This window comes from Schistocerca americana, chromosome 6, assembly GCF_021461395.2.
Source record: "Schistocerca americana isolate TAMUIC-IGC-003095 chromosome 6, iqSchAmer2.1, whole genome shotgun sequence".
In the NCBI taxonomy this organism is placed as follows: domain Eukaryota; kingdom Metazoa; phylum Arthropoda; class Insecta; order Orthoptera; family Acrididae; genus Schistocerca; species Schistocerca americana.
Genome location: NC_060124.1, coordinates 15,972,308 through 15,994,232, shown reverse-complemented (window position 1 = coordinate 15,994,232; position 21,925 = coordinate 15,972,308). Strand labels below are relative to the sequence as shown.

Below are 21,925 nucleotides of genomic sequence, written 5' to 3'. Positions count from 1 at the left end.
CTCCTTCATCTCCCAGTACCTACTACAACCTACATCCTTCTGAATCTGCTTAGTGTATTCATCTCTTGGTCTCCCTATACGATTTTTACCCTCCACTCTGCCCTCCAATGCTAAATTTGTGATCCCTTGATGCCTCAGGACATGTCCTACCAACCGATCCCTTCTTCTTGTCAAGTTGTGCCACAAACTTCTCTTCTCCTCAATCCTCTTCAACACCTCCTCATTAGTTATGTGATCTACCCATTTAATCTTCAGCATTCTTCTGTAGCACCACATTTTGAAAGCTTCTATTCTCTTCTTGTCCAAACTATTTATTGTCCATGTTTCACTTCCATACATGGCTACACTCCATACAAATACTTTCAGAAACGACTTCCTGACCCTTAAATCTATATTCGATGTTAACAAATTTCTCTTCTTCAGAAACGCTTTCCTTGCTATTGCCAGTCTACATTTTATATCCTCTCTACTTCGACCACCATCAGTTATTTTGCTCCCCAAATAGCAAAACTCATTTACTACTTTAAGTGTCTTATTTCCTAATCTAATTCCCTCAGCATCACCCGACTTAATTCGACTACATTCCATGATCCTAGTTTTGCTTTTGTTGACGTTCATCTTATATCCTCCTTTCAAGACACTGTCCATTCAGTTCAACTGCTCTTCCAAGTCCTTTGCTGTCTCTGACAGAATTACAACATCATCGGCGAACCTCAAAGTTTTTATTTCTTCTCCCTGGATTTTAATACCCACTTCGAATTTTTCTTTTGTCTCCTTTACTGCTTGCTCAATATACAGATTGAATAACATCGGGGAGAGGCTACAACCCTGTCTCACTCCTTTCCCAACCACTGCTTCCCTTTCATGCCCCTCGACTCTTATAACTGCCATCCGGTTTCTGTACAAATTGTAAATAGCCTTTCGCTCCCCTGCCACCTTCAGAATTTGAAAGAGAGTATTCCAGTCAACATTGTCAAAAGTTTTCTCTAAGTCTACAAATGCTAGAAACGTAGGTTTGCCTTTCCTTAATCTTTCTTCTAGGATAAGTCGTAAGGTCTGTATTGCCTCGCGTGTTCCAACATTTCTACGGAATCCAAACTGATCTTCTCCGAGGTCCACTTCTACCAGTTTTTCCATTCATCTGTAAATAATTCGCGTTAGTATTTTGCAGCTGTGACTTATTAAACTGATAGTTCAGTAATTTTCACATCCGTCATCACCTGCTTTCTTTGGGATTGGAATTATTATATTCTTCTTGAAGTCTGAGGGTATTTCGCCTGTCTCGTACATCTTGCTCACCAGATGGTAGAGTTTTGTTAGGACTGGCTCTCCCAAGGCCGCCAGTACTTCTAATGGATGTTGTCTACTCCCGGGGCCTTGTTTCGACTCAGGTCTTTCAGTGCTCTGTCAAACTCTTCACGCAGTATCGTATCTCCCATTTCATCTTCATCTACATCCTCTTCCATTTCCATAACATTGTCCTCAAGTACATCACCCTTGTATAGACCCTCTATATACTCCTTCCACCTTTCTGCTTTCCCCTCTTTGCTTAGAACTGGGTTTCCATCTGAGCTCTTGATATTCATACAAGCGGCTCTCTTTTCTCCAAAGGTCTTTTTAATTTTCCTGTAGGCTGTATCTATCTTACCCCTAGTGAGATAAGCCTCTACATCCTTACATTTGTCCTCTAGCCATGCCTGCTTAGCCATTTTGCACTTCCTGTCGATCTAATTTTTGAGACGTTTGTATTCCTTTTTGCCTGCTTCATTTAATGCATTTTTATATTTTCTCCTTTTGTAGCCACATATGGCACTGAAATGTGGACACAGCAAGAAGCAAAAGGCAATAGTTAGAAAATAGTCTGAAAGAAAACATGTGGTGTAAATTGAAAGAAAAATAAGAAATCGGGCAATATTCAAAAGAGTAACAGAAGAACTGAAGGGGTTTAAGGGCGCTCAACTGCTGAGGTCATTAGCGCCCAGTCACTGGTGTTAGAACACATGGAATCTGCTAAAACTCAAGGGGATGGGGGGACACCAGAAGGACCTGACAAAGATGCAAAAGGTTAAATGTCTTTGGACAAGCCAGTTAAAGTTATAAAACGCAGAATACGAGCAGCTGCTCGAGCGTCATCAGCTAAAACATCCGGTAAAGTAGATGGCAGGGACAGGATAACACGAAATTGACTAAAACGGGGACACGACAATAAAGCATGGCGCACTGTTAATGCCTGACCACAAGGGCACTGCGGGGCTGGGTCACCGGAGAGCAGGTAGCTGTGGCTAAACCGGCAATGCCCAATCCGCAACCTGGTCAGAAGGACCTCCTCGCGCCGAGATGGTCGGGAGGATGTTGTTCAAGCAGTTGGGAGCGGTTTTACTGCCCGGAGCTTGTTTCCTTGGAGGGATGACCAAGCATCCCACCACAACGACACAAGCCTCTTACATACATCCCCACGAACGTCAGATGACGGGACACAATGGGAGGCTGGCCGAGGCAGGAGGACTGCAGCCTTGGCCGCAGCATCCGCAGCCTCATTCCCAGGCACTCCTACATGTCCGGGAACCCACAGAAGGCTGACAGAACCACCATTATCAGCGAAAGAATGGAGGGACTGCTGTATCCGTTGAATCAAGGGATGGACCGGATAGGGAGCTCCAAGGCTCTGAAGAGCACTGAGTGAGTCAGAGCAGAGTACATACGATGAATGGCGGTGGCGGCGGGCATACTGAACGGCCTGATGGAGAGCAAAAAGCTCGGCCGTAAAGCTGGAACATTGGTCGAGGAGCCTGTATTTAAAGGTGGCGGCCCCGACAACAAAGGCACAGCCGACACCGTCGTCAGTTTTGGAGCCATCGGTGTAAATAAAGGTGTGACCGGCAAGTCGAGCACGAAGTTCGACAAACCGTGAGCAATAAACTGCAGCCGGAGTACCCTCCTTCGGGACTGAGCTGAGGTCGAGATAAATAGGAACCGGAGCCTGGAGCCAAGGTGGTGTTGGGCTCTCACCCTCTCTGAAGGTGGTAGGGAGGGCAAAATCTAATTGTTGAAGCAGGCGACGGAAGCGGACTCCGGGGGGCAGCAGGGCAGACACATACAACCCGTACTGACGGTCGAGAGAATCGGCGAAGAAGGACTCGTAAGAGGGGTGGTCGGGCATAGACAACAGCCGGCAGGCATACCGACACAGCAGTACGTCGCACCGGTAGGTCAATGGTAACTCAGCAGATTCAGCATAAAGACTCTCGACAGGACTAGTGTAGAAGGCTCCGGTCGCAAGACGTATCCCCCGATGGTGGATGGAGTTGAGCCGGTGTAAGAGGGACGGCCGAGCGGACGAGTAGACGAAGCTCCCATAATCCAGCTTCGATCGGACTATGGACCGATACAAGCGAAGCAGGACAGTGCGATCCGCTCCCCAAGATGAACCGCTAAGAACTCTTAGGACATTAAGGGAACGTGTACAACGGGCTGCCAAATAAGAGACATGTGGAGACCAACAGAGTTTCCTGTCCAACGTGAGCCCTAGAAACTTAGTTGTGTCCACGAATGGGAGAACAACGGGACCGAGATGTAAGGATGGCGGAAGGAACACTTTATATCGCCAAAAGTTGATACAAACTGTCTTCTCTTCAGAGAACCGGAAGCCATTTGCCACGCTCCATGAGTAGAGGCTGTCTAGACAACGCTGAAGGCAGCGCTCCAGGAGGCATGTTCTCTGGGCACTGCAGTAGATCGCGAAGTCATCGACAAAGAGAGAGCCTGAGACATTAGGTGGAATGCAATCCATAATTGGATTGATCGCGATGGCAAAAAGGGCTACGCTCAAGACAGAGCCCTGAGGTACTCCGTTCTCCTGGAGGAAGACATCGGACAATACGGAACCCACACGTACCCTAAACTTTCGATCCGTTAAAAAGGAATCAATAAAAAGGGGCAGGCGACCGCGTAGGCCCCACCTGTGCATAGTGCGGAGGATACCTCCTCTCCAACAGGTATCATAAGCCTTCTCCAAGTCGAAGAACACGGCTACCGTTTGGCGCCTTCGCAAAAAGTTGTTCATGATGAATGTCGACAAGGTCACAAGGTGGTCAACAGCGGAGCGGCGACGACGAAAGCCGCATTGGACATTAGTAAGTAGTCGTCGAGATACAAGAATCCAGACTAACCGAGCATTAACCATGCGCTCCATCACCTTACAGACACAGCTTGTAAGAGAAATGGGGCGGTAACTAGAAGGAAGGTGTCTATCCTTCCCGGGTTTGGGTATAGGAACAACAACGGCGTCACGCCAACGCATGGGGACTTGACCTTCGGTCCAGACGCGATTGTAGGTATGAAGAAGGAAGCTTTTGCCCGCCGGAGAAAGGTGTGCCAGCATCTGAACGTGAATGGCATCTGGCCCCGGAGCAGAGGAGCGGGACAGTGCAAGCGCACGTTCGAGTTCCCGCATAGTAAAGGGGGCATTATAAGTTTCCAGAGTCAGCGAGTGGAAGGAAGGTCGCCGAGCCTCTTCTGCCTGTTTGCTGGGAAGGAAGGCAGGATGGTAATGGGCGGAGCTTGAAACCTCCGCGAAAAAGCGGCCACAGGATCAACAAGGACCTCATTACCTGAGGTCAGGCCAGGTACCGAGGAGTGGCCCTTAATGCCCGACAGCCGGCGCAGGCTACCCCAAACGACAGAAGAGGGAGTGAAACTGTTAAAGGAGCTGGTGAAAGAGGCCCAACAAGCTTTTTTGCTGTCTTTTATGACTCTACGGCATTGCGCTCGGAGTCGTTTGTATTCAATACAATTCGCCAACGTAGGATGGTGGCGAAAGGTGTGTAAAGCACGTCGTCGAGCACGGATAGCATCCCTACAAGCCTCGTTCCACCAGGGGACGGAAACGCGACGTGAAGAAGAAGTAGTACGAGGAATGGAACGTTCGGCAGCATTGATGATAACAGCCGTGAGGTATTCGACCTGACTGTCACAACTGAGAAAATCATGGTCCGGAAAGGTCGCCAGGGAGGAGTACAGTCCCCAGTCAGTGTTCAGTATGTTCCAGCTCGAAGGACGTGGGGATGGGGTGTGGTGCAGGAGACGAACGACACAGGGGAAGTGGTCGCTCGAATAGGTGTCAGAAAGGACATACCACTCGAATCGACGGGCAAGAGTGGCAGAACAGATCGAGAGGTCCAAGTGGGAGTAGGTATGAGTAGAGTCCGAAAGGAAAGTCGGGGCGCCGGTATTGAGGCAGACAAGATTGAGATGGTTGAAGACATCCGCCAAGAGTGAGCCTCTTGGACAGGACGCAGGAGAGCCCCAAAGGGGATGATGGGCATTGAAGTCGCCAAACAATAAAAACGGCGGGGGAAGCTGAACGATCAGGTGCATCATGTCAGCCCGACTAACAGCAGATGATGGTGGAGTGTAGATGGTACAAACTGAAAAAGTAAAAGCAGAAACAGTAATGCGGACAGCTATTGCTTGGAGTGGGGTGGTCAATGGGATGGGATGGTAATAAACATCGTCCCGAACGAGCAACATGACCCCACCATGAGCTGGGATACCGTCCACAGGGGTGAGGTCATACCGCTCCGAGGTATAGTGGGTAAAGGCAATACGGTCAGTCGGGCGCAACTTGGTTTCCTGGAGACCAAGGACGAGCGGACAGTGCAGGCGGAGGAGCAGTTGTAATTCCTCCCGATTAGATCGAATACCTCTTATGTTCCAATGAAACAACGCCATCGCTAGTCAAAAGGTTGGGGGAACGAGACGGGGGAAGAGCCGGTCACCTCGACGGCCGCGGAGGGCCAGGTTGCGAGGGAACTACGCTACAACCGACGGGAGGCGGATCCGGTTCCATCGACTCGTCGCCAGCTGCGGCTGCTGTCCCTGGTTGTGTAGGACGGGCCGCATCATTTGCCGACGAAAGGCCGGCGGAGCGCCTGGCAGCAGAGCGTCCCGGCGAAACTGAGGACGGCCGGGAGCAGCGACTCACGGATGGAGTGTCAGACGAAACGCGCCAGGGTGGAGAGGGGGATAGAGACTTCTTCTTGGAGGCCTTCTTGGAAGGCCGAGGAGGCACAGGGATGGTGGGCTGGACCCGAAGAAGGTCCTCACGCGCGGGGTCCGTTTTGGAACGCCGGACCTCGGAAGCTGGGGTCCGGAACGTTTCCCCGATGGACGCCTGAGAAGAGGATCGCTTCTCAGGTGGCGTGGGTGGAGGAGGAGGAGGAAGGGTGGCCCCTGGGGCAGAGGGGGTGGGGGCCACGGGGGAGGAGGATTTGGAAGGGAGGGATTTGGGAGGCGGAGGCAGAGCCCCCTGATGGGCGGAGGAGGCGGGACAGGATAGGGGTGAGGATACCGCGGAAGGAGTGGACACAACTGAGTCAAACGAGGTGGTCAATGGCACGGGATGGAGGCGGTCGTACTTCTTCCGGGCCTCAGAATAAGAGAGCCGATCCAAAGTTTTGATTTATTGTATCTTCTTCTCCTTCTGATATGCGGGGCAGTCTGAGGATCTAGGCGAGTGGACGCCAGGACAATTAACGCAACGAGGTGGTGGGTTGCATGTATGTTCCTCACGAAGAGGACGTCCACAATCGCCACAAAGGGGCTCAGCCTCACACCGTGATGACATGTGCCCAAAGCGCAAACACCGAAAACAGCGCATAGGAGGCAGGACGTAAGGTCGCACGTCACACCGGTAGCACATCACCTTTACCTTCTCCGGGAGAACGTCCCCCTCGAAGGCGAGGATAAAGGCCCCAGTGTCGATGCGACGGTCTTTGGGGCCGCGCTGGACTCGCCGGACGAAATGCACGCCTCGGCGCTCCAGGTTGGCCCTGAGCTCCTAATCAGATTGTAGCAGGAGGTCACGATGAAAAATAACCCCCTGCGTCCTATTTAGTGCCAGATGTGGGACAATGGACACTGGGATGTCCCCTAGGCGGTCGCACGCCTGGAGCGCCGCCGACTGTGTGGCGGAGGTGGTCTTGATAAGAACGGACCCCGAACGCATCTTTCTGAGAGCCTCGATTTCCCTGAAGACGTCCTCAATGTGCTGAACAAAGAACATGGGCTTGGAGGTGGCGAACATCCCCCCATCGGTTCGAGAACAGACCAAATAGCGGGGGAAGTACTTCGCCCCAAGCCGACGGGCCTGTCCCTCCTCCCAGGGAGTGGCCAAGGGGGAAAGGGCAGGAGAACCAGAACTAGAAACGGTACCTTTTCTTTTGAAAGACTCGTCCACAGAGCGACCTGATACGTGTTGACGTTTCATCTGCGAAACGTCCACTCCGACCAGGGGCTCTCCCCACGGGTGCCACCCAGCCGCAGCAAGGGCCACCTGGCAGGATGACCATTGCCGGGAGTCCTGATGCCCCAAGGAGACGGGCATCTACTCCTTGGCCGACGTGGGGAGGGTGCAGCTCAGGTATCGGCAGTACGATCCCTGTGTTGTCAGGGGGCTACAACCTAGAGGGTACATGACGACCCCACCACAACGGGCTGGCTACCGTGCTGGATTTCTGGTGCCATGGAAAGTCCATCATGATCGCTGGTGCAGATGGAGATGCACTATGGGCGTAACTTGGACAACCCATCAGGCGTTGAGGCCCAATTTGAGGAATAGTGGGTATGGTTACAACGCCGGTGCAATGCTGAGTGCCAAGGTCTTAGTGCACTTAGGACCAGTGGTACACCATGTAAGGTGTCCTTCCCCAAAAGGCTCGTACTTCTGTAGAATTTTGAAAAATTGAGGTTAAACCCCAAGGGGGACCATTACATGGAAGGCCGAAACGGTTGAAACTCCTTTTAGTCGCCTCTTATGACAGGCAGGAATACCTCGGGCCTATTCTTACCCCGGACCCCCAGGGGGAAGAACTGAAGTTATTAGAGACAATCAAGAGTAGGAAAGGAAATTTCTGGAGTAGTCAGTGAGAAAATCCTGTATTACATAGTGTGTTCAAATGTAAAGGTATGAAACATTGTAACAACCACAACGGTTGAAATTCAATATGTCGCTTTGGGGTACCGCAGTGAGATATGCATGTAATGGAAGCAGGCATCAGCACATCCCCCTAAAAAATTCAAATCTGTGCCCTCAGCAGGCATGGTAATGCTCAATGTGTTTTTTTTTTTTTTGTCTGAGGTCCTACACTCATCGAAATCCTGAAGCATGTACAACCCATTAATAGTGACATACACTGTGAGGCACTTCGTTGCCTACACAAGTCCATCAACTGCAAACGGCCTGCACTGCTCACGGGGGATTCATTCTGCTCCATGATAATGCGCGTCCACACGTCTTCAAGATCACACACAGTGTAATGGCCGAGTCCAAGTGGGAGCAGTTCAAGCATCCAGTCTAGAGTCGACACTTGTTGCCATGTGACTTCCATATATGTGGTCCACTAAAAAAATCTAAAAGGAAAGCATTTCAACTCATTTGACAACTGAAGGACACAATGGAGGACTCACTCTTGGCAGAGCCACACGAGTCCTCCAGCTCATGAAACAGTGGGATAGTTGTGCTTGGGCCTCTGGTACTTTTGAATAAAGACTTCAATTATACCAACAGTGTTGTTTTAAGCACCCTCTCCTTCAAAAGATTCTTTAGAAGGATCTAAGACTGGAACAATACTACGCTCATAGTACCAAAAAGAAAAGCTACCAACTAACAGATGTCAGGTTAAATTTATCCCACTGCAGAACTCAAAGGTTGGTGGTGCACAGAACAGAATGAAGAAGATTGAACTAATGAAAGTTAAAGGTCCATCCCTACAGCAGGGACATGTGGTCAAGATGTGGTGAAGGTATCAGCACAATGACTCCGTACCAAATTTACCTGGTTCTCAATCCTTTCATAAATATTTTTCATGTTTGTTTTCAGTTTCTCAGCTTGACTGACAAGTTGCTCATTTCCTGATGGGAGAAGGTGACATGTTTCTTCTATGACCTTCTTAACTTCAGTCTTCAGGTCCTGTACTTTCATTGATACATTATCAATACTGATATTCAGGTCTTTTATCTCTGCCTCCTCTGTAAACAGAAATAAAATGTAAGTAAACAGCAGTTTCAAAATATCATTGGTAATTTTTCATTTAATGCACAATAAATCACAAGACTACATGCTTTCCTCATCTATTACACTGTAAAACATTTATGAAAAAAGGCTACACTTCATATATTTTAGGAAGAACAATGTACACATATGCAAATAAGACTACACACATACATTTACATACAAATCAAGCAATATTCATCTTAAGGTAGATGATTTAGTTCCAAAAGAACTGGGAATTACAAATTCTTTGAAATTAAGTCTTTTGCAATGGCACTGTTGTATGAAACATTCTCAGACTTCTTGCCATGTCAGTTCAGCGTAAAACCTAGAGTTTTTGACGATTACCTTCATCGTCTTCGTCAGGAGCAACTGCCTGCAAAAACTGCTGCTGAGGTGGCCTTATATAGCCCACAGACAGCTTCCGATTGGTCTGAAATTACGTAAAGCTGCCGCAAATGGCATCTATATCTGTGCTGGTGATGCCAGAGGAGAGCAGCTTTAAATACACTGATACACAGAGCAAAAACTGTTTCTGACAAGAACCACTTTGATTTCGAAATTAATCATCTAAAGTATGTGTTCCAAAACAATGGCTATGGGTCATGTGATATGAAGTCAGCATTCTCCTAGAAAAGGAAATGTGAAAATGCTTGAATATCCATGTGATAAACCACAACTTACATTCCTTCCTTTCTGCAGAGCTACATCCAGCAAAACAGGCAGAGTCCTGGGAAGATGAGGTATAAGATCTATTTTCCAATCCCCTAAGAAGATAAAGGAGATGCTACATCCTGTTAAGGATAGTCTAGGCCTCGGGATCCCTGGGATTTATAACATGCCTTGTAAATCAAAAGAAATTACATAGGTCAGTTCATTCGCCCAGTTTCTGACTGCTGTACAGAACATCGGCGACTTATTTAAAAATCAAGAACTGGAGGTATCTGTAGTTGCTGAGCACAGCCTCACAAACATAAAATACTGTTTGGAGGGGGGAAAAAGTCCCGGATCCTACACAATGAGACTCTGTAATTAGAGAGGTTGTAGAAATAACAATGTGTGAGAAAATCTCCAACAGTGGCAGTGAATATAATCTTACTGGTGCATGCAAGTGAACTCTCAGTGCAGCGAGAACCAGATACATTTGTCGCAATGATGGTGACACTATCTGTGACAGCTTTATGTAATTACTGACCAATCAGAAGCTATCTAAGGGCTACATAAGGCCACCTCAGCAGTAGTTTTGACAGTCAGTTGCTCCTGATAAAGACAATGTGGGTAATCATCGAAAGCTCAAGGTTTTACCCTGAACTGACAAGGCAACAAAATCCAAGAATAGTTTATACAACAAAATTATTCTGTTTCACAGTCGATAAACATTAGACGTGAGAGGATCGTATCAGAAAGTATGTTCCAAAATAAGCCTTGGCATTTTCTTGATGAAGAAGGTGTCTAGGGCGGTAAATACAGACACATTATTAACAAAGTCCATTGTCTTATCACACTGCATCATGATGTGGGACAATGCACCATGTGTATTTGTTAACAGTTCAGAATACAATTGTTGGATGTATTGCATATCTGACCACAAAACAATCCTCCAGAATAAATTCAGAGAATTTAATATCCTGACTGTCCACACAACCACAATAATTAAGGGAAAAAAACATTTTTTAGGTAGGTGGCCCATTACTTCATCACTGTGAGGTGTTCACACAGTACTGACTGCATTTTCTCAGTATCCTACCAATGAAACAAAGTCTGTTCGCAGCTTTACCTACGACTGAGTCTACATAATCGTTCCATCACATCCCCACAAACTGTTACACCCAGATATTTGTGACTCACTGATATTGCAGTAATATAGATAACAGCACCACATACAAAACGTCTGAAATTACTATTAGTGTTGTTGCTAGGTCATTAATATACAACATTAATTGCAAAGGTCTCAATAAAATCCCCTGAGACATGCCGGAAGTTATTTCTGCATTTGTTGATGACACACACTCAAAGATGGCATGCTGTATCCTCTACCTCAAGAAATTCTCAATCCAGTCACATTTCTCATTTTGATAGCCTGTATGATCAGACTTTTGTTAATTAGCAATAGTGGAGTACTGAGTCAAACACATTTTGAAAGTCAAAAATACTGCACATACTTGACTGTTTTGCTCAACAGCTTTCAGGATTTTGTGTGAGAAAAGCACAAGCTGGGTTCCACATGGCTGATGTTTTCAGAATCCAAGCTGGTTGGCTCATTATAAGATTCTACAACAAAAAGATGTTAAAGATATTGGGTAGTGATTGTGTGGATTACTTCTGTTACCCTTCTTGTACATGGTCATGATCTCTGGTTTCTTGTTGAAACTGGGTACAGTTTTTTGTTCGGGGAATCTGTGATATATTATGCTTAAAGGAAGGGAAACTCAGCTACAAATTATGTATAGGATCCAAATTCCACTGGGCCCTGGAGCTTTGTTTACTTTTAGCTCGTTCTCAACGCCACTGACACCGATATCTATATCAACAGTATAAAGAAAAGATAGATTGCTATTCGCCATAAAGAACACACACTGAGTTGCAGACAGCCACACAAAAAGACACTTACACACTAACTTTTGACCAAACCTTTGTAACAAAAGGACACACACACACACACACACACACACACACACACACACACATTCATTCACACAAGCAAGCACACCTCTCACACATGACAGCCATCCCCAGCAGCTCGGACCAGAATCCACTGGCACTGAACATTGCTTCATCAATGTACATATTGAACGGTAGAAGCGGAAGACTAGATCCCTGTCACACACCCTTTTTAATCCGAGCACTTCATTTTGGTCTTCCAGTTTTATTGTTCCCTCTTCATTCTTGTATATATTGTATATTACCTGTCTTTCCTTACAGCTTATCCCTATTTTAAACATCTTGTAACATTTTACGTTGTCAAACGTTTCTTCCAGGTTGACAAATCCTGTAAAATGCCTTGAGTCTCTTTAGTCTTGCTTCCATTATCAACTGCAATGTAAGAGCTGCCTCTCTGGTGCCTTTACCTTTCATAAAGCCAAACTGGTCATCATCCAACAGATCCTTAATTTTCTTTTGCATTTTCCAGTATATTACTTTTGTCAGCAACTTGTATGCATGATCTGTTAAGTTGATTGTGTGATAATTCTCACACGTCTGAGCTCTTGCTGTCTTCAGAATTGTGTGGATGATGTTTCCCTAAAAGTTGACAGTACATCGCCAGCTTCATACATTCTACACACTCATGTGAATAGTCATTTTGTTGCCACTTCCCCCACGATTTCAGAAATTCCAACAAAATGTTATTTATCCCTTCTACCTGATTTGATCTTAAGTCGTCCAAAGCTCCTTTAAATATTGACTAATACTGGATACTTTATCTCTTCCCTGTCAGCTCCTGCTTCCCCTGTCATGTCATCGGACAAATTGTCCCTCTCATAAAGAACATCAATGTACGCATTCCACCTATCAGCTCTCTCGCTAACAATAGAATTCACACTGTACTTTTAATGTCACTGCCCTTGCTTTTAATTTCATTGGAGGTTGTTTTGACTTTGACTACATTATAAGTCAGTCCTTCTGGCATTCATTTCTTTTTCATTTCTTCACATTTTTCATGTAGCCATTTTGCCTTAGCTTCCATGCACTTCCTATTTATTTCATTCTTAAGTGGAGTGTAGTTCTGTACGCCTGAATTTCCACGAAAGTTTTTGTACTTCCCTCTTTTGTCAGCCAACTTAAGTATTTCTTCTGTTACCCATGGTTTCTTTGCAGTTATTTCCTTGTACCTAGGTTTTTTTTTCCTAACTTCTGTGACCAACCTTTTCAGAGATGTCCTTTTCTCTTCAACTGAACTGCCATCTGAGCAATTCATTATCGCATTATTTACAGTCTAAGAGAACATCAAGCATTTCTCTTCACTCCTTAGTACTTCTATCCTATTTCTTTGCACATCGATTCTTCCTGACTAGTCTCTTAACTTCAGCCCACTCTTCATCGTTACTAAATTGTGATCTAAGTCTATATCTGCTCCTCGGCATACCTTACAATGCAATATCTGATTTTCGAATCTCTGCCTGACTATGATGTAATCCTAACTGGAATCTCCCCATATCTCCTGGCTTTTTCAGTATGCCTCCTCCTCTTGTGATTCTTGAACAGAGTATTTGCTATTGCTAGCCGAAATTTATTGCAGAACACAATCTTTTTCCTCTCTCATTTCTACTGCCAAGTCCATATTCTCCAGTGAAGCTTTATTCCATTCAATCCCCTACAACCACATTCCAGTCTCCCATTACTATTAGATTTTCATCTCCATTTACGTATTGAACTGCCCTTTCAATATTCTCGCATACATTTTCTATCTCTCTATCTTCTGCTTGTGACACTGGTATGTACTGTGAACTATTGTTAATGGTGCTGGTTTGCTGACAATTCTGATGGGGACACTGAACTCTTCACATTAATTCTTCAGGCTTTCCTGGTCAGGCATTGTCATGTTGAAAAATCATGTTTCTGCCAGTTATTCACATCTTTCTTGCACAATATTTCAACTGCATGACTCACTGTCTTCTTCAGGTGCTGTCTGATACTAATTCCTGTGTGGAATAAGTCCAGACTCGTGTCACACTGAAATTAGTATCAGACAGCACCTGAAGAAGACTTGAGTCATGCAGTTGAAATACCATGCAAAAAAGACCTGAATGGCCAGCACAAACCTCATTGTTCCACATGTTCACAGTAACTCAATTTCTGCCCTACCTTCCTATCCATAAATAATCATATTCCCATTATGCCATTTTCTGCTGCTGTTGATATTACCCTATACTCTTCTGACCAGAAATCCCTGTCTCCCTTTTCAGATTTTCTACCTTTCCTACCATGGTCAAACTTCTGATATTTCATACCCCAACTTGCAAAAAGTTATCCTTTCATTAGTTATTTAATCTTTTCCTCAGTGTCCTCCTCCCAGAGATCCAAATGGGGACTAGTTTGGAATCTTTTACCAATGGAGAGATCATGAAACTTTTTTCCTTTTTTTTCCAGTTACTGGACACATGTCCTGTGGATACACATCGTGTGTCTTTAATTCAGTTGTTTGCATTGCCTTCTGCATCCTCATGTCATTGATCATTGCTCATTACCAATTCTTCTGCCTTTTGGGGGCAGTCTTCCACTCCAAGGGCAAGAGAATGCCATGAAGCTCTGTCGAATCCTCCGCCCTCTTTGACAAGGCCGCTGACAGAATGAGGGCAATTTTTTATGCCACAAGTCACTGGCCACCTTTGCTGATGATTTTTATTCACAATTTAAGCTCTGGCTCAGTCTGAACCTGTGACCCAGTACATTCTGATTACTGGTCAAAGACGCTACCCGTAGACCACAGGAACTTTGCATATACTCTTAAAATGTTTAGATTCCAAAGATACCAAGTAGACAACTATCAGTCTTTTGAGATACAATTAGTTTGGTGTACTTCTTGTCAAATTTAGCTCTTGGAGCACAACACATTTTCAGACACAACAAATCATTTACATTAAAACTAGCAATTTTTGAGTCATCCCCCCCTCCCCTTGGAAAAATTTCTGTGGATGCCCATGCTTGACCCCAATCAGATTCTGATCTCTTCCTTATTTGTTAACATAGGAGGCCAATCATCTGTTTCCTACTTTCCAGGATGAAGTGAACTATTGTTGAGCTTCTTCCATAATCCCATAATGTTCTAACATATGCAGAAGTATTGTACGATCCACACAATCAAATGCTTTTGTTATATAAAAGAAAATACCTACCATCCTCAACCTATCATTTAGCCCTGGTAGTTTCTCACACAGTGGTAACACCCTCCCTGAAGCCAAACTACGTGTCTGGTATTATTTTCATGTGCATTAGGATGGGTGACAACTCTCTAACTTCTGTGACATCTCTTTCAAAATTGTTTATAGCATCTCTTTCACATGTTTAATAAAGTGATTTCATTGATGAGTATTTCAATCTGTTAGGAAATAGACCACATCTAAGAGGCACAATGCATAGGTGACACATTACAGAATTAATGTATGGTGCTCTAATCTTTATAACCTATTTAAAACTTTGTCAAACCCATGGGAGTTTTTACTCTTTAATACTGTAATAATCGATTCAGATTCATCTTTGATTGTTTGCATGTGATGTCTTGGAACACCAACTTTCAAAAGTTTCATGTATTTACCTGTACCAATAAAGTTTTGATTTAACTTGCCGGCTGATGACAAAAGTAATTTTTAAATATTGTGCACAACTAATAGTTTCATTCTCACACATGAGAAGTGTAATATACTGCGCACCAACATTATGCCCTGATAATCTTTCACAATTGAATATACAGTTTTAATTTTGTTCTGAAAGCTTTATATTCTCTTGGTGTAATGCACTGAACTTTTACACTGTCTGATGACACTCCTCGGCACATTGCAGTATTGTCTGTGGTATGATTCTGTTAATGAGCTCCAAATGTCCATATTATGATATAGCTCCAGTTTCAGCCTACTTGGTATTTTAATGACATCAGTTATCCAAATCAGTTGCTTATTAGTACTGTGTAATAAGCTTGCTTCTTTTTTTCCTTGTGGGAAAGTGTTTTTAAAGAAAGTGGTGCAGGTTTGAAGAAGTGTATTATACTCTTCATTCAAGTCATTTGTAATGTAGAATTCTTGCTAAGTTAGCCCTTCAACATTAGCTGTAAATGTCTGAATTGCAAGTGGAATCATATCGCTATATCTTTTGTTGTTTACACATTGGGATATGATTCTGCTTTGATTCTTTTCAGTCTTACTACTTGTGCATTATGATCTGACACACCATTTCTAATTTTTTTCTCATGCTGTTTCAATCGAACAGAAAACAGTCTATGAAGATATTTAAAATATTTATTGTACCAGTCTCAGCTGCAATGTGTCACATAAAAAATGATAACATAATCATGAGTTGTGGAAAAAAAATAAGGCCTTTTACAACTCAAGATTAATGAGATCTGAAAAAGAGCACTGAGTGATAACTTGAACTTAAACTTTACAATAAATATTTTAATATCTTAATTATATGAAGATGTTGCGTTATGATCGTGGTGGTGTTTCCCTTAACTCAAGTTAGAAAGTATGTTGTCTGTGCCAGCTTACAAGAGTCAAGTAAATCTGTTAACATTTTTGTCTCTGGGGATTGAGTCTGAAAGTTTATATTGAAATCCCCTCACAAAATCAATAAGAAACAAGTATGGCACAGTGTTAAGTCTAGAGAGGAAAACCCTGTAGTCTGAAGGGGTGAATCTGTAGAGGGCTATATGGAAAAGCTTATTCCTTCAAAATACAAATTCTCCTGCACAATTCTAAAATATTGGTCTTTTCAGTGTTTACCACGGACAACCACTGTGGCCTCCAGGAACACAAACATTCCATGTCCAGTTTCAGTACATCTGGAAAGTAGTCAGTGTCCTCTACAATGAGTGAGATGTTGACCTCAGGAGAATGGCAAGACATTACTATCATGTACTGTAGATCTAGGCACATTTCTTTGTGAATGCATTACATTGTGAGGGTCGACAGAAGCGTCCGATACCACGCGTCGGCTTTGACACATGACGTAAGGGTGTTGTGGTGTGTGACGTCATGATGGCGTGGAGTTTGGTTTGTGAGTGTGGCGTGTTTGTAGATGTCGTCGTGTTGTGGTTTGTTGTGCCCTCTGGTGGTATGTTCAGGACTTTCGTTTGTGTGGTGTAATGGGCTCAGTTTTCTCTTGCTCCTTATCCAGAACTGTTCAGGCGTCGGCTGTGTTTGTAGTGGAATTTGTTTCAGTGAGTTAACAATTTTGTGGTTTTGTGTGAAGGTTAATTTAGTGTTGTTCGCTGTATGTCGTGTGGTAATTTTAGTAAAATTAATCGGCTGTTGTTTTCTGTTCAGGAATGGATATGACAGACAAAATTAACAGTGTGCGTCTCAGGAATATGATGGGGAACACTCCTTTGGAACTGATCAAGTTTTTGCAGCTTTTCGGTTTAATTGCCAAGGTTATGAAATGCTCTATTTGTGGCGAAGAAATGAAGTTGGCTAAAGTTCCGGTGTCTCGAACCAGGGACGGTTATATGTGGCGCTGCAGAAAGACGACATTTGGCGTTCCATATGGCGCGGTACCTGGTTCTAGAAGTCTAGGTTGGGCATGCACGAGATTGTACTGGTGACTTATTACTTTTGTTATAGATCCCCACACAGTTTTTGCGCGCATGAGACTGGTGTGAGTGAGAGGAGTGTGCTTGATTGGTTCTCTTTTTGCCGGGAAGTGTGTTCCGAGTTCATTAAGTACAGGGGTAAGCTGGGGGGACCATGGGGTTGTTGTGAAGGTGGACGAGTCGCAGTTTGGGAAAAGGAAGTATGGGAGGGTTAAGTCTGTAGTTGGTCTCTCGGTGTGGGCGGCTGTTGTTCCGGGGGGCGGGTGTTCTGAATGTGTTTTTAGGGTTGTGGAAGGGAGGTCTAAGGCGGAATTAGTGGGGTTAATTGAGGAGTACATAGGACCGGGGTCCACAGTAGCTTCAGATGCATTTTCTTCGTATAGGGGGTTGGGTGAGAGGGGATTCCATCATTTAGTAGTTAACCATAGCTTAGAGTTCAAAAATTATGAGACGGGAGCTTGTACAAATACAATAGAGGGGATGGGGGCTGTTAAGTCAGTTCTTGGGAGGGGGAAGAGGCGCTCTTCCAACCTTCAGTCTCATTTAGATGAGTACTGCTGGCGGAAGTGTGTCCCTGAGGGCTATTGTGTTTTTCGGGTTTTCTTAAGGTCTGTCAGTAAAATGATAGGCTGAAAGTGGTTGGTTAGGGTGATTTGGGTAGGTGGGTGGGTGGCTGCGGCTCAGGGTGGGGCGGGTGGTTTATTTCGTGTTAGAGTGTTTGTGAGGGAGGGGAGTGTATTGGTTTGTGTTTTAGTTGTGGAGGATCTATTTTGTTGAAGTTTTTGTTGAGTTGTAGTGTGTGATTGAGATTTTTTTATGTTGCATTTGGTTTTTGTTTGTGGCGTTTTTTATTTTGGGATGAGGGGGGATGTTGGGTTGATTTGGGGGGGGGGGGGGGGGGGGGAGGGGCGCTTGAGGTCGGGTCTTTCTTTTGGTTTATTTTTTCATTGGTTTTTTGTGTGTGTGTGTGTGTGTGTGTGTGTGTGTGTGTGTGTGTGTGTGTGTGTGTGTGCGCGTACGTGGCTGTGTGGGATTGTGGTGGCCAACCTAATTTGTGGTGCCGAAACTTTTTACTGGTACGTTTTTATTGTTTTGTTTTCAGTGCATGTGTTGTGTGTTGGGATCTAGGGAAGTGTTTTATTGAAATGTGTGGCTGTGAATGTTGGTATTGGTATCGGGAGATGTTTTTGAGCAACATAGGTCAAGGGAAGTGTTCAATCCCAATTTATGGGATCGGGAACTGCTGTTGAGCTATATAGGTCAAGGGAAGTGTCCGATTCCATATGATATTGTGTTTACTGGTATTTGGGGAGTTGTGTAATATCGGTTTTTTTTTCGTCGCTTTGTGTGGTTTCGTATGCGGTGGGTGGTGGGTGTCTAAATTTGTTTATATTTAGTTCCCCCCCCCCCCCCCCCCCAAAAAACCCCCATTTCCCGCACTTGTCCCGTTAGTGTCATTACGCTTTTTGTGGAAAGTGTGTGTGTTTGTTTTTCAATATATTTTCGTCCTCATAATGTGTACATAACGACTTTATATGCGCCATATTGGACTCATGATTTATGGTCGTTTCCGCCATATTTGTGATGTCATGGGTCAAAGTAGACATGCAGGATCAGACGCTTCCGTATTTCCCACTGTGATAACATACTGTAATGTGACAGTGTTGTAGTTGTCCATTTTCATTATTAGCACATACTCTGAGCTCTGTAAGTAATCTTTAGTTGTGTAGAATGCATTACTTATAAAGTACATTTTAGCTATATTTTTAAACATAAATATTTTAGTAATCTTTTCCATCTTCTGTGCATTTTCCTATAAATTTTATTCTCTGACAGAAGAAGCTTTTTTTTTTTTTTTTTTTTTTTTTTTGGCAAATGCAAGTCCAAACTGGCTCTTGTTCCTCAACTATTTATTTTAACTGTTACAGAAATAGCTACTAATGCTTTGCCTGCTATGCAAAACAGTTTGATATGTGTGCTCACTTGGTGCATGACAGATACTCAGTTTGCTGATGATATTCCTTTTGTCAGTATCTTTGCACCTTTATTTCATTTTAACTGACTATCAATATGCACCCCTAACAACTTTGTGCTTGTAACACGATCTATACATTAGTCACATATGTTTAATGAAACATACTTGTTTTTTCCCTCTGTGTTGAAGTGTACGCTGTTTTCTTTAGCCAAACAATAATTCGTTGCACACTGTCCAACTGACAATATCCCTGGGAATTTTTTTGCCTTCTTTATTAGGAATTCTGGTGTTTTATAAGTGGCTATGATGCTGCTGTTATCAGCAACGAAATTTTTTCTCCACATCTCACATTGTCTAGAAAATCATTGATATATGCTACAAACAGAATTGGATTCAATTACACTGATGCACTCCTATGTTTGTATGTTTCTTGTCTGATAAATGTTTTGCTAAAAATTTATTGCCAGCTTACATGCATACCATCTCATTCTTTTACACCTTTTTTTTTTCAGAGGTAAGAATGGAACCACTCTTCTGCTATTTCCCTTCCCCTTAGGGCTTCTAGACAGCTTAGTAGGCCCTGCTTTTTGTAGTCAAACGCTGAAGCCTTGGGCAGGTCTAAGAGTATGCTTATAACAGTCTACCTTGTCAAGAGCTTCAAGTACCAGTTTTGTGAAATCTGTAACGGCTGATATTGAAATTCTGCCGTGCTTCAGTAAAAAGGTCATGTTTATTAATGTACATCATCTGTCTACATTCCACAACTGATTCACTTATTTTTGAAAATGCTGACAATAATGAAACTATCCTGCAGTTTTCTATAATCTCTTCATTGCTTTTCTTTAGTAATGACACAACATGTGAGTGCTTTTGGTACTCTGGAAAATACTTTTAATAGAAGGATTTATTTAGTATATTTGTTAAGTGGGTTTGTATGCCATCTCTACACACACTCGGAACAGAGAATGAAATCTCATCTATGCCTGCAGACTTCTTGTTTTACAATTTCTTTACTGTTCTAGTGATTTAAAGCTCTATTGTGGAAAATATCATTGTATTTGTAGTGTAATTAATTGTGTGTACTACAGATGTTTTAGGAGCAGTTTGATGCAACATCTCTACAATGCCACAGAACTAATGATTTACAACATTTGCAAATTCATGAGAATTTTCTATTACTTTACTACCACCTTTGATCTGTGTGTTACTAGTGTCTAGCCATCCAGTTTCATGTTTTATGAATTCCATATTATTTTGCTTTTACTTTCTGCATTACACATTTTTTGACAAGTTTAATTACTTTTAACATAAAAATTATTACTATCCTGTACATTTTTTGTACCTGTGATAGTAATTTAGGAAATTTATATTACTGTAGTGATTTTGCAATGGGCCAATTGTTTCGTCAACCTACTATCGTGTTTGTAAAGTCGTCAAAGCTGGTCTAAATTCAAAGCTCATTCTGAATCAGCTTTGATATCCTGCTCCGGCGACTAGTGTTACAAAACGCCCCCCTCCTCCTAAGCTATTGATTGCACATCGCAGTGACAGACTGATACGTAGCGTAGACTGACGTCTAGTAAACTTCGGAAAGTGATAGTTTACTTGACAGTTGAAGAAGTGAATGAGTGTGATATAAAGTTTGCAGAAAAAGATTGATTTGTAGCATAGTCTGATGCCTACACTCGAGCCTTATTTCGTGTACTTTTCGTTATAAAATTTGAAACTAAAGGTCATTTCAGAGAACCCATATAAAATAGTAGTCAAGTCTCTAACCACTAGCTTTGTGTACACTATACCCCCACACTAACGCGAGACATCAACTTACTCTCTCTAGAGCATAAATTTAGCTCCCCTTTATTAATGTCACTTTTGATCGTTTCACACTTTTATATTTGAGGATTTTGGTTCCCTTAAACACAGTGTACTGTAAACATACCTGCAGATAGGAGAACCTCAGATAAAAAACTTCCGCTCATCTCAATCTTCATCAGTTGCTTTTTGCCGCCTGCTTGTTGTTCGTCTCCTGTCAACTAACCACCCACGTTAGCCAACACAATCACTGACAGTCTGACCGTAAACATGCCGTAAACAAAGGAGCGAGCAAAGATTTAAGAAACATGTATATTGTGTATTAAAAATCCGTAGACGACATACATTGTATGGGCAAAACATGGATCAAGTAAAATTTGTATGCAAGCACTGAAACCTATACATACGTCTAATAACTGGTATCTAGCAAATTATATTTGCATACATTAATACTTTTGTTTACATCATCTATGCCACACGTAATTTACATTATTGAATTTCTATCCCGGTTTATGATTCATTTTCCCAATTCTAAGTTGCCTATCCAACGATTTCAGTGGCAAAAATTTTGTTCCAGTATTTCACGTAATTATTGGGTGAATTTTTAACTTTTGCGTTGAAGGATGAAAATAAGATTACGAAAATTAAAGTCTGTGCATATGTTTTGAGACTAACTCATCTCGTGCAATTACCAACATTTTATTCTTCCATTATTTGGGAATGAGAGCACTTAGTGAATCACATGTAATTTCAAACCTTTACGAAACTTTTTCTCGCTAGTTCCACTCCCAAAATAATATAGGGGAAACGTTTATCGCTTACTACAATCTCTCCTTTCATGCAATAA

The 21,925-nt window shown here is 43.3% G+C and overlaps 1 protein-coding gene across 2 annotated transcripts in view; it reads right to left on the bottom strand.

Moving 5' to 3' along the window:
• Positions 1 to 21,335, bottom strand: part of LOC124619781 (centromere/kinetochore protein zw10 homolog) — a 202,720-nt gene extending 181,385 nt beyond the window's left edge. For both annotated transcript variants that reach the window (XM_047146367.1, XM_047146368.1), the window contains exons 1-2: positions 21,206 to 21,335; positions 8,834 to 9,027 (exon numbers count right to left, since the gene is read on the bottom strand). In XM_047146367.1, coding sequence (XP_047002323.1) covers positions 8,834 to 9,027; positions 21,206 to 21,257 — 246 coding nt within the window. In that variant the 5' untranslated portion in view covers positions 21,258 to 21,335. The remainder of the gene's footprint in view (positions 1 to 8,833; positions 9,028 to 21,205) is intronic.
• Positions 21,336 to 21,925: the final 590 nt, after the last annotated feature.